Here is a 12,621-nt window from a genome sequence, read left to right as displayed (position 1 = left end):
AGATGCATTTTGATAAATTTAAATTAATTTATAAACAGAAAGTAGATGATTCTCTTAAGTGTTTATGTTCTAAAAAATATCACTTGAAATCAGTATTTGTTAAAAATAATTACTTAATACCAAGCAAGAAGTGTTTATTAGGTAGTCACTGTGTGTCATTACTGTATACTGTACAAATACCAAATGAGACTTTTACTGCTGATGAGGAATTTATAGGTACAAGGGGAAGATGGCAGTTGTTATAACCATTATCTAATATTTATGGAGAGCCTACTGTACTATACCTGTTCTAATTCCTTGTGGGGATGAAGTACCATCTAGATCAGTGGTTCTCAACCTTCCTAATGCCGAGACCCTTTTATACAGTTCCTCATGTTGTGGTGACCCCCAACCATAAAATTATTTTCGTTGCTACTTCATAACTGTAATTTTGCTACTGTTATGAATCATAATGTAAATATCTGATATGCAGGATGTATTTTCATTGTTACAAATTGAACATAATTAAAGCATTGTGATTAATCACAAAAACAATATGTAATTATATATGTGTTTTCCGATGGTCTTAGGTGACCCCTGTGAAAGGGTTGTTTGACCCCCAAAGGGGTCGTGACCCACAGGTTGAGAACCACTGATCTAGATGTTTCAAATAGTGCTCTTTGATGATGATACATCTTAGTTAAGGCTGGAGGACCCTACATATGAAGGTAATATAATCTTGGGCCAAGTGCTGGGTAGGTAGAATAGCAAAGTGTTAAAGGAGTTGTAAGAAGGAAAGTAAAGACTTGGATATACAGAAAGGTTAAGGGAGGATATTCCAGGCAGGCGCAATATCAGAAAGGTAGGAAAAAAATTGAATATTTTGTGGGGCTGAAGTGGATGTTGGCTGGATATTGGAGAACATTGAATGCCACGGTAAGGAGTTCAAACTTGATTCTGTTAGTAATAGTGTAGTATAAGGACATTTTGATTAGAAAAGTGATATTAAAAAAAGAAAAAGAGAAGTGTTATAACAAAGTCGTTGGTTTTTTTTTAGAAGAGTTGGATGATTTGGAACTTGAAAAGACCAGAAAAGGCAAGACCAACTAGGAAATTGTTAAAATAACAATGATATGGATTATTCTCACCTGTAAGCCTTTTGTATGTTTTCAGATGTGCTGCCTCTATCCCTTTAGTTAGTGACTGTTTGAAATTTGGATTTAGATCTCTGAATACATATATGACAGCTTACCAGACTTAACCATAATAGCACCATTATCCAGAAGTTAAGTCAGATTACAGAAGGGCACTTCCCAAAGCTGGTTAACTGGAAGAGTTATTTCAGTTGGGCTCCAGATAATTTTATAACTTGTGATTCCAGTAATTCTTAGTGGTTTCAAAGAACATTCAAAGGAACATTTATGGCCACACACAGAAACTTGAAGAATAACTTGTATAATTAAATGAGTTAATACATGTAGGTTCCCAGTAACAAAACCAAAACCAAAAACCACACACATATAATAAATGTTAGATGAAAAACAAAACAAGTGACCTTATTATAAGGCATATTATTCCAAGAAAGAAAAAAAGTTTTGAGGGATTACTCAAGTTTTTTTTCTTGCAAATATTCATGTGTGAAACTGAGGAGAAAATGTGGCCTCTGTCCAGTTTTCTAGTTTAAAACAGATTTAACTACTATTAAGATAGAAAAAGAGTTATTACTGTAGAAATTAAGGAGAGAGTAGGTTGACCATTGTGGTTTTCTTAGTGACAGTCTTAAAAATGAATGTTCAAAATGGAAGGGCATAAAGTTTAATGTCTAGCAGATGGTTGTTCCAAAGGAAAAGATGGGCTTCAGACTTTGGCCAAGCTCCCTCCCAGTTATGATGACCTTGGCATTGTGTTCAGATGAATCCAGAAATAAAAGTGGTAGTAGAGGAAAGAGGTCTTCTACTATATATCAATTGAGTCATCCTATCCTATATAATAAAAGCCTAATATGCTAAGTGTCCGGTCGGCCATTTAACCAGTCAAAGTGTAATATGCTAATGATATGCTAAGGCCACTCAACTGCTCGCTGTGATGTGCATTGACCACCAGGGGGCAGACAGTCGACTGGTTGACAAGTCACTATGACGTGCACAGACCACCAGGGGGCAGATGCTCCAACCGGTAGGTTAGCTTGCTGCTGGGGTCCGGCCAATCGGGACTGAGTGAGACGGGCCAAATATGCCCTGGAACCCTCCCACGGTCCCTCCCCAGCTGGCCAACCTCCTGCGGCCCTCCCTGGCCCTGATTGTGCACCATTGGGGTCCCTTGGCCTGGCCTATGCCCTCTTGCAATCTGGGCTGAGGGACCCCCCCGCCCCCCCCAGAGTGCACCAATTTCGTGTGCCGGGCCTCTAGTTGATATATAATTTGCATACTATATACTTATTTAAAGTGTGCAATTCAGGGACTGTTTATGCCATTGCCTTTAATTTAGAATTTTGTTTAAAATGAAGAGAATATACTTTCACTAATTTCTCCTACTCTGCCAACAGAAGATCTTAAATAAATACACATCTTCACAATCATGAGGTTGCTGATGTAGCATTCAGGACTTTCTATTAAGTCAGTGAGTATAAGGAGATCTGCAATATTAAAAGTGTTATAAATGGTTACTCAGTACAGTGTGTAGCCTGAGTCCATCCAGGATGACTGTACCCAATTTTGACATCATTCTATGGATAAATATGCACTGGAAAATAAACTAAAGAACCACAGTTTATCTTATACTTTTGTAAACAATATTTTATAGATAACTTTTCAGTTTTTCCCAAAAGGCCTGATACATTTCAATATTTTGATTACATCCATGTTATTTTTGAGTTGGCAGAGGTAACCTAACCAACTACCATTATGTTTTGGTATTAGGGGATATACATTACAGTAAAGTTATTGAAATGCAAAAATGAAATAAAATAAAACATGCAATTCAGTAGTTTTCAGTGTATTTAAAGCGTTGTGCAACCAATACCATAATCTAGTGTTAAAATTTTTACTATTTTCAAATTGAGACGTAATTCACATATCATAGAATTCACCATTTTAAAGTTACAATTCTGTGGATTTTAGTGTATTGTTAACAAGGTTGTGCAGCCATAACCACTGTTGAATTCCAGACATTTTCATCACCCCCAAAGAAACCACAATCCTGTTAGCAGTCACCCCCCACCCCTCCTCTATCCTCAAGCAACCATTAATTTGCTTTCTGTGTCTATGGCTTTGCCTGTTCTGGGCATTTTATATAAATGAAATCACACAAAATATGGCCTTTGTGTCTGGCCTCTTTCACTAAGTTTAATGTTTTCAAGGTACATCATTCCTTTTTATGACTGAATGATATTCCATTGTATGTCTAGATACTCTATTTTGTTTACAATCTAATTTTAGAACATTTTGATAACTCCAAAAAGGAACTTCATATCCCACCTACTCACCCCAACCTCATAGCCATAGGTAACCACTAACCTTCTTTCTGTCTCTACAGATTTGCTTATTCTGAACATTTCACAAAAAATAGAATTATAGAATATGTGATCTTTTGTGTCTGGCTTCTTTCTGAACATTTTAGCATAATGTTTTTGAGGTTCATCCATGTTGTATCATGTATCAGTATTTCATTTCATTTTATTGCTGAATAATATTCCATTGTGTGGATATACCACATTTTATTTATTCATTCATCAGTTGATTCATCTGGGTCTTTCTGCTTTTACATAGCATTTTTTTCAAAGGAAAATAAATATAGCCTACAGTTACTTATGAATTCACCCCTTTGTCTGTGAGCTTAGACAGATCGTCCATTTAGCTCGACAGAAGCTGCTTACAAAGAAACATGGGCCAGTCCTAATATAGGAATTCATGCATTTCCTCCATCAGATAAAAGAATCCCAGCAAGACATGGCTATTTTCAAAGCTTCACTTTTCTGCTCTCCCTATGGCTTCAGGTTTCTGGTATTATCATTCAACCGAACGTCTTCATTTCCTGGGATACACCTGAAAAAATGCCCCGCTCACATTGGAACACAAAGCCCAGCAGCCAGCTGAAGCCCTGGGGACAGCATTGCCTTTAATCAGCTTGGAATGATTCTCTTGCGCTTGCAGTACTGACAGGCTGTTGTCCAGCACATTTGATCATCTAGCTCAGAAGTGCTGAAAGAAAAGTTCAAAGATAAGGTTACTGGGAAAATTCCATTCCCCTGCTCTTTCTACACTCAATTTAATGGCAGTTCTGACAGGTCAGGAATTTTCATTTTGGTTTTAGAGAATTTACAATATGAGAGGGAGTGAACTAGGCTTAAAACCTGATGATGAGGGTTTAAGGATATTCTATCCTCGATGGCAAATTTCTCACCTGTAAGGTGGCAATAACAATATATACCTCAAAAGACTTGAGAATTAAGTGAAATAGTACATTGTCTAGCACTCGGTAGGTGCCTAATAAGTGCACATTTTCTTTCCTCCTATTTACTTACATGGTGGTCATGAAGTTATGATGAGACCATCATGTGAAAGCAGATGTCCCCATATTCTCGTGTAAACAGTGATAGAAATTAGACAAATGATTATACTCTAGCTTAAAAGACACATTCCTTTTATTTTTAAGCCAAGTTTTATTTATTTAATTTTAAAGATTTTTTAAAATTGATTTTTGACAGAAAGAGAGAGAGAGAGAGAGAGAAAGAGGGAGAGGGAGAAACATCGATGTGAGAGTGAAACAGTGGCCTTCTGCACTCTCCCTGCTAGGGATCAAACTGGTAACCCATGCATGTGCCCTGACCAGTAATCAAACTGGCAACCTTTCGGTGCATGGGACAACGCCCAGCCAACTGAGCCATACTGGCCAGAGCATTTATGCCATGTTTTAGAATTGAACCGCAAAAAAACTATCTTTAGTGTTTCATCCTGGTTTAAAGATCTGAATTTCTAAATCCACCAGTATTGTGACTGAAAGGAATTAATGAAGCATCATAGAAGTACATAGTAATAATTATACAATTTTTATTGTTAGATATGGTGCTTTCTTAATAAAGTGTTTTTATGGTTTTTTGTAATAGTTTCACAAAACATATTTAAATTACCTGTTATTTCTACCCAGAAGTTGTCATTTTTATTGATGAACTTTTATCAGTTATTTGGGTGCATATGTAAAGATGGGTGGATAAACAGACATGAAATGACAGAAGTAATGAGGAGAGGTTGGTGTGCGATATATGCAACTTACTCTTAAACATCAAGCTGTATTTTCTAAGAAAGGAGATAATTATGTGTGTGTGAATTTCCTAAAAAAGAGAATATTCTCTCTCTTTTTTGTTGTTGTTAATCCTCACTTCAGGATATTTTTTCCTTTGATTTTTAGAGAGAGTGGATGGGAGGGAGGATGGGAGGACAGAAGCGGGGAGAGAGAGAGAGAGAGAAGCTGAGAGGGAGGGAGGGATGGAGGGAGGGAGGGAGGGAGGGAGAGAGAAACATCAATGTGAAAAAGATTGGGACTGGGATGGAACCTGCAATCCAGGTACATGCTCTTGACTGGGAGTTGAACCTGAGACCCTTTCAGTTCATGGGCTGATGCTCTAACCATTGAGCACACTGCCCAAGCAGGATATTCTCTGCTGTTACCATTATACAGTTGTTGAGTGGCCATTTTTCTAAAGAGCTCTCTCTTCTCCCCCTAAACTTCTTCACTTTCAGATTATTATTCTGAGCTCATGAATTCTTTTCTTTTTATTGTTTAAAGTATTACATGTCTCCTTTTCCCCCTGATTAACACCCCCTCGGCCACTCCCACCCCTGAGAGCAAGCCCCCACCATCCCAGTGTCTGTGTCCATTGGTCATGCTAATATGCGTGCATACAAGTCCTTTGGTTCATCTCTAACCGCCCCCCCCCCACCCGCCTTCTCCCTGAGGTTGGACGGTCTGCTCAGTGCCACCTTGTCTCTGGATCCATTTTAATTCATCAGTTTATGTTGATCATTATATCCCACATATGAGTGAGATCATGTGATATTTATCTTTCTCCAACTGGCTTATTTCGCTTAGCATAATGCTCTCTAGTTCCATCCATGCTGTTGCAAATGGTAAAAATTCCTTCTTTTTTATAGCAGCGTAGTATTCCACTGTGTAGATGTACCACAGTTTTCTAATCTACTCATCTGCTGATGGGCACCTAGCCTGTTTCCAAATCTTAGGTATGGTAAATTGTGCTGCTATGAACATTGGGGTGCATATATCCTTTCTGATTGGTGTTTCTGGTTTCTTGGGATATAGTCCTAGAAGTGGGATCACTGAGTCAAATGGGAGTTCCATTTTTAACTTTTTGAGGAAACTCCATACTGTTTTCCACAGTGGCTGCACCAGTCTGCATTCCCACCAGCAGTGAAGGAGGGTTCCTTTTTCTCCACATACTAGCCAGCACTTGTCCTTTGTTGATTTGTTGATGATAGCCATTCTGACAGGTGTGAGATGGTACCTCATTATCATTTTGGTTTGCATCTTTCTGATGATTAGTGACTTTGAGCATGTTTTCATATGCTTTTTGGTCCTCTGAATGTTCTCTTTTGAAAAGTGTCTACTTAGGTCCTTTGCCCAGTTTTTGATTAGATTGTTTATCTTCCTTTTGTTAAGTTGCATGAGTTCCCTATAAATTTTGGAGATTAAACCCTTATCTGAAATAGCATTGGCAAATATGTTCTCCCATGCAGTGGGCTTTCTTGTTGTTTTGTTGATGGTTTCTTTTGCTGTGAAGAGCTTTTTATTTTGATGTAGTCCCATTTGTTTATTTTCTCCTTAGTTTCCATTGCCCTAGGAGCTGTATCGGTAAAGATATTGCTACGACATATGTCTGCTATTTTGCTGCCTATGGAGTCTTGTAGGATTTTTATGGTATCCCGTCCTACATTTAAGTCCTTTAACCATTTTGAGTTTGTTTTTGTGTATGGTATAAGTTGGTGATCTAGTTTCATTTTTTTGCATGTATCTGCCAATTTTCCCAACACCATTTATTGAAGAGACTGTCTTGACTCCATTGTATGCTCTCACTCCTTTGTCAAATATTAATTGAGCATAATGGCTTGGGTCTATTTTTGGTTCTCTGTTCTGTTCCATTGATCTATATATCTGTTCTTTTGCCAGTACCAGGCATTTTTGAGAACCGTGGCTTTGTAATATAGCTTGATATCTGGTGTTTCATGAATTCTTTTTATTCAGTTTAATCTTTTTGATGCTTACTCAAAGTGTCCCAAAATTTACCAGTTGAGCCTCTGAAGGTGGGTCCTGTATCCTGTTGATATGTCCCCATCAGTTTTTTAATATTTGCTTGTTTTTCTTGACACAAAAAAATGTCCAGGCCCATTTTATACTTTTTCTGCCCTAGACCTGGAATTAGCTATTTCTCGTAAGTAGCCTTAGTTCCTTAGAGTGGGGAATGGTCTTTAGAAACCCAGATCTGAGCCATAGGTTTGCTCATTGGTAGCAGGGTGTTGTTGCTTCAAAGTCTTTAATGAAAAAAGCACAGTATATACTTTTTAAAGTAAATTATGAGTTAATGTTAATATTTGCAGTTCAAATATAACACCAAAGGATTCTTCTGTACCTTCCCCTGTTTCATATTTTGATATTTAGATATTGCCCGATCTCCTTTGTAGGACTTATACTATTTTGCACTAATTCAGCAGTATGGGAAAGTGGGTATCCCTGAACCCTTACCAATAAATAGACAGTTGTCAAACTTTTGAATTTTTTTAATCTGAAGTGTAAGCAATTGCATCTCTAAGTAGTTTTGATTTGTGTGTTTTTTTATTGATTTTTTTTTACAGAGAGGAAGGGAGAGGGATAGAGAGTTAGAAACATCGATGAGAGAGAAACATCGATCAGCTGCCTCCTGCACACCCCCTACTGGGGATGTGCCCGCAACCAAGGTACATGCCCTTGACCAGAATCGAACCTGGGACCCTTCAGTCCGCCAGCCGACGCTCTATCCACTGAGCCAAACCGGTTAGGGCTTCATTTGTTTTTCATATTATGAGTGAACTAAGAATTTTTTTTTCATGTTTAAGGACTAATGTGTACACACTATCTTTTCAGGTCTTCAGCACCCCCACCCCCACCCCCACCCCCACCACTTGACCCCACCCCTCCTTTTTTTGTCTTCTCTTTCTTGATTTTCAGAATTCTTTATGTATTTAAGAGCTTATCTGCCTAATATATAAATACCTCTTAAATAAAAATTAAAAAAAGAAAATTCTTTTAAAAAAGTATGATGTTGGTTGCAAATATTTTCTTCTAATTTACCATTTGTCTTAGCTTATCGTGTATGTGTGCTTATTCATTTTTTTAATTTGTGATGTTTTCTTAACACACAAGATTTTCATCTATCCAGTTTTTATTGCATCTATGTTTCTGCCATAGTTAGAAAGCCTTTCCCACACCCAGATTTTAAATGTATTCATACGTGCTTTCTTCTAGTTCTTATGGTTTCCATTTTTACAATTAGAGCTCTTCTCCATTTGGAGTTTTCCTAGTTTAAGGCATGAGGTGTGGATCCAATTTAATCTTTTTTTTCCAAATAACTATCCCGTTGCTTGGATAGCCATGTGGGCTTTCTATTTTGTTTCCAGACTTTCTGTTCTCTTCAGCTGGTCAAGTATCTAGGAAGGAGAGTAAACTGAATACCTCATATGTCAGCAGTTGCTTGGCTTAGGGAGCCTCTATAAACACTCCTTTTTGATGTGTAGGGTTATGTGTAGGCTTGCTGCAGAGTTAGTGCTCCCAGAGGAAGGGGACTGATCAGAAGGACTTAGCTTCCTGACTTGTCAGCAAATCCCAAACACCCCAATTTTTACAAGTTTTATTTTGTTATAGTTCCTTCAGAACTATCTTATGAAATAATACATTAAATTTAACTTAAACATTTAACTTTAAGCATGAAAACCCTTAACACCATACCTAGAGCAAACAAAACACACACTTAGCACATAGTCATTGACTGGTCTTAGCAAATATTGTGTTTAATTCCTAATAAGTGAGGAGGCAACAAACAGTGAAGTAAGCTATTGGCAACATCTGGAAGTGGGCAAATCTGGGATTGGCTGCTGTTCAATTTAGCAATGGATATAGTGAGTAAGTGACAAATGTCTGAGAGGTAGTCAGGGTGCTGGCTTGAAACTGGACTAGACAAGGTCAGGAGATAAGATTGCAGAGAACGAAGGTGCCAGAAGAGAAACACTTGCTGTTCTTTGTTTTCTAGATGCCTCCCCCATCCACTTCTTATTCTTCTTATTCTTATTCTTATTCTTATTCTTATTCTTATTCTTATTCTTATTCTTATTCTTATTCTTATTCTTATTCTCATTCTCATTCTCATTCTCATTCTCATTCTCATTCTCATTCTCATTCTCATTCTCATTCTCCTCTCCTTTACCTCCTTCTCCTCCTCCTCCTTCTTCTGTAAATGTGAATTTATTGGAATGCTATTTGGATATTACAGAACCATGATAGGAAATAGGATAAAACCAAGATATCTTTTCTTTAAATTGTGTTTTTCAATTACAGTTTATATTCAATATTAGTTTCAGGTGTACAGCATAGTAGTTAGACATTTATGTAACTTAAGAGTGCTCCCCCAATATTTCTAGTGCCCATCTGGCACCATACATAGCCATCCACTTCTTAAGGCTCTGAACCTTCTGCTCTTTCTTTCTGGTTACTGGGGAGAGGGCTATACGTTCGTGGAAAGCACTAAAGAAAAACTGCACAAAGCCACTTCAACATATGAAATAGGTACATTGAGCTAGCTAGGTTTTTAAGTCATGCCAAGTAAGATTATTCTTTTTGCTATTGTCACTTATTGTAACTAGTAACTGCTGTCTGCTGCTGCTCTCATACATAACTGTCCTGCTCTGTAATTGCTGATGCTTTTCATAGGGATAGTTTGAGGCCCAACCTAAGAATGTCCTCCCTGACCAGTCCAACTTGCGAGATTTCCCCATCTTCTGGGCAGATGTAACTCTTATGAGCCGTTCTATCTATTTAATAGGTAATAGTACGTATCCTGTATTATTTTCTTAAAAAAAAAAAGGTTTAAAGAACTTGTATGGTGTCAGATACTAGATTTATCAGGGTGATCACTTCATAAGTTATATAAATGTATAATCACTGGGTTATACACTTGAAGCTAATATATGTAACCTGTAATTGAGAAATAAAAAATTATTTAAAATAAAATAAAAAATGTTTAAAAGAAGTAAATAAAATCACCTACAATCATATCAGAGACAAATCTTATTAACATTTTGGTATATTTTCTTTCAGTCTTTTTATTTTCTCTCCTGTGTATGTGATTTTACAGAATTTATATCATACTGTAATATAATATTGTATCTCATTTTCACCCTTTACCATAAACCATTTGTAAATGGTATTTTAAAAGTTACATACTATTTCATGGTGTGGATTGTGATTTATTTATACTTTCTTTTTAATGCATATTTTTCTCATTAGTCCAATTGGGATTATGAAGGGAAGTCACCCTACTGAATCACTCCCCCTTTCCTACTGTAGTGCTTGTAGAGAATATTGTGTATGTAGATGATTCATAAATATTTTGCTTGCTCCTCTGTTTTCAGTCTAATATTACAGTGACTATTTGCTATAGGGGACCCAAAAATATTATATGCAGCTTACTCAAAGTTATTGTATCACCCAAGTCTTTCCACCTAGAAAAAGGGACACTGATGAGATCTTTGCATGTATTTTAAGGGCCTGTGAATCTTTTGCAATTGTATGAGAAATATTTTCAGTGAACATTTGTGCACTTTCCTGAAGTTTTCATTAGATTTTTAAAGAAGTCTTTAACCAGAAACCACAGATCCAGAGGCTGGAACCCATCTGGATGGAGATAGATCTATTTATTAAACTTATCTGAAATCTAAGACATATTTCACCTTTTCTTTTTCTTGGTTTTCAGGGAGGGATGAGACGATGCAGCCTGCAAAACCATCTTTCCTCGAATACTTTGAACAAAAAGAAAAGGAAAATCAGATCAACAGCTTTGGCAAGAGTGTGCCTGGCCCACTGAAGAACTCTTCAGATTGGAAAGTACCACAGGACGGAGACTATGAGTTTGTAAGTAGTGTTAGAAGTAAGCGGTTATGTGTGCTGGAGAAAGCAATTTGAAGTATCACACATCCAGTTCTGTCATTTCACTGAAAGAGCCTGAGCATTTCCCTGTGCGATCCAAGTGTCCTCTAACCACCCCTGGAAGCAGCTCTGGGCCTCATGAGTTTGAGACAACAACATTTTGACTGACATTTGAGTAGTTCTGGCTCTCCCAGTTAGCGGCATATTTTTCACTTTAAAAATCCTTTATTCACTTGCCATTTTTCTTTTGTTGAGTTTGAAATTGGTAATGGTAAGAGAAACATTCAGGCATCAAATGAAAATGCGCAGTCTTTAATAGTTTACTTGAGATTGTGAGGTTTTATTTAAGGATTAGCCTGGAGGGCAGTTAATGCTGCTTGTAGTGTCTTTGTTGTTTTGCTAACCATTATCCTAATTTTAGGCTCTCTGAGAGGATTAGTCTGAATTTTGCCCATGAATGATTATTAAGTTGTTCCAAAGTTTCTTATGAAAAACTGGGTGTGTTTTATACTTTCTCTGCTGTGGAACATTCTCCTGCAGCCACAGACACTTGTTAAAGTTCACAGAGATTTAATGAGTAGAGGCAATAAAAAAATTGGGGGAAGGAGGAAAAGCAAACTAAGGAATGTGCATTCCTTTTCTGAATATTTTTAGAAAACAATTTTTTCTTTAAGAATATTTAATTTTGCCGAAACCGGTTTGGCTTAGTGGATAGAGCGTCGGCCTGCGGACTGAGGGGTCCCAGGTTCGATTCCGGTCAAGGGCATGTACCTGGGCTGCGGGCACATCCCCAGTGGGAGATGTGCAGGAGGCGGCTGATCGATGTTTCTCTCCCATCGATGTTTCTGACTCTCTATCTCTCTCCCTTCCTCTCTGTAAAAAATCAATAAAATATATTTAAAAAAAAAAAAGAATATTTAATTTTTACTTTTTAAAATTTTTGCATTCTTAAATTCTGTTGTTGATTATAAGAGCTTAGCTTAAGCGTGCTATTTGGATTCTGAGAGGCCTTTCTAGTCCTGGCTTTCCACTGCCCTACTCACTGGCTTAGAGGAAATGATGTCATTCTTCCATAACATAATTTCTACTTTTGTGGAGTAGAAATGTCATAGTTGTATAGCTAATGATAGAGATCTTTTGAGGACCAGAATAACTCACCTGAGGTTATTTAACTGATTAGTTACTGAGCCCATGTTAGAACCCAGCTTCATTTGTTTTATAATCTGTGTTCATTTATTCATCATCTACTATGCATTATCATCTGTCATTTATTTGTTCACTCATTTGTTTATTAGTTTTTTGAGTATCAATGTATGCTTGATACTTTTTTAGGAATATAGTATGCTAGAACAGCCAAAAATCCATCCCTCATAAAGGTTTCATTATAGAAGATGGGAAATAAGGAAGTAAAATATTTAGTGTGTTAGATAGTGGTAAATGTTGTAAAAAAAAAAAAAT

The 12,621-nt window shown here is 37.1% G+C and overlaps 1 protein-coding gene across 2 annotated transcripts in view; it reads left to right on the top strand.

Annotated features, from left to right (window-relative positions):
- The window catches only part of STK4 (serine/threonine kinase 4), a 90,372-nt gene that overhangs the window by 35,396 nt on the left and 42,355 nt on the right, over positions 1 to 12,621 (top strand). For both annotated transcript variants that reach the window (XM_059706963.1, XM_059706964.1), the window contains exon 10: positions 10,991 to 11,148. In XM_059706963.1, the coding sequence (XP_059562946.1) occupies positions 10,991 to 11,148 (158 nt within the window). The remainder of the gene's footprint in view (positions 1 to 10,990; positions 11,149 to 12,621) is intronic.

Source organism: Myotis daubentonii, chromosome 8, assembly GCF_963259705.1.
Source record: "Myotis daubentonii chromosome 8, mMyoDau2.1, whole genome shotgun sequence".
In the NCBI taxonomy this organism is placed as follows: domain Eukaryota; kingdom Metazoa; phylum Chordata; class Mammalia; order Chiroptera; family Vespertilionidae; genus Myotis; species Myotis daubentonii.
Note: the sequence above shows the minus strand (reverse complement) of the source record. Positions and strands in the feature narration are given on the sequence as shown.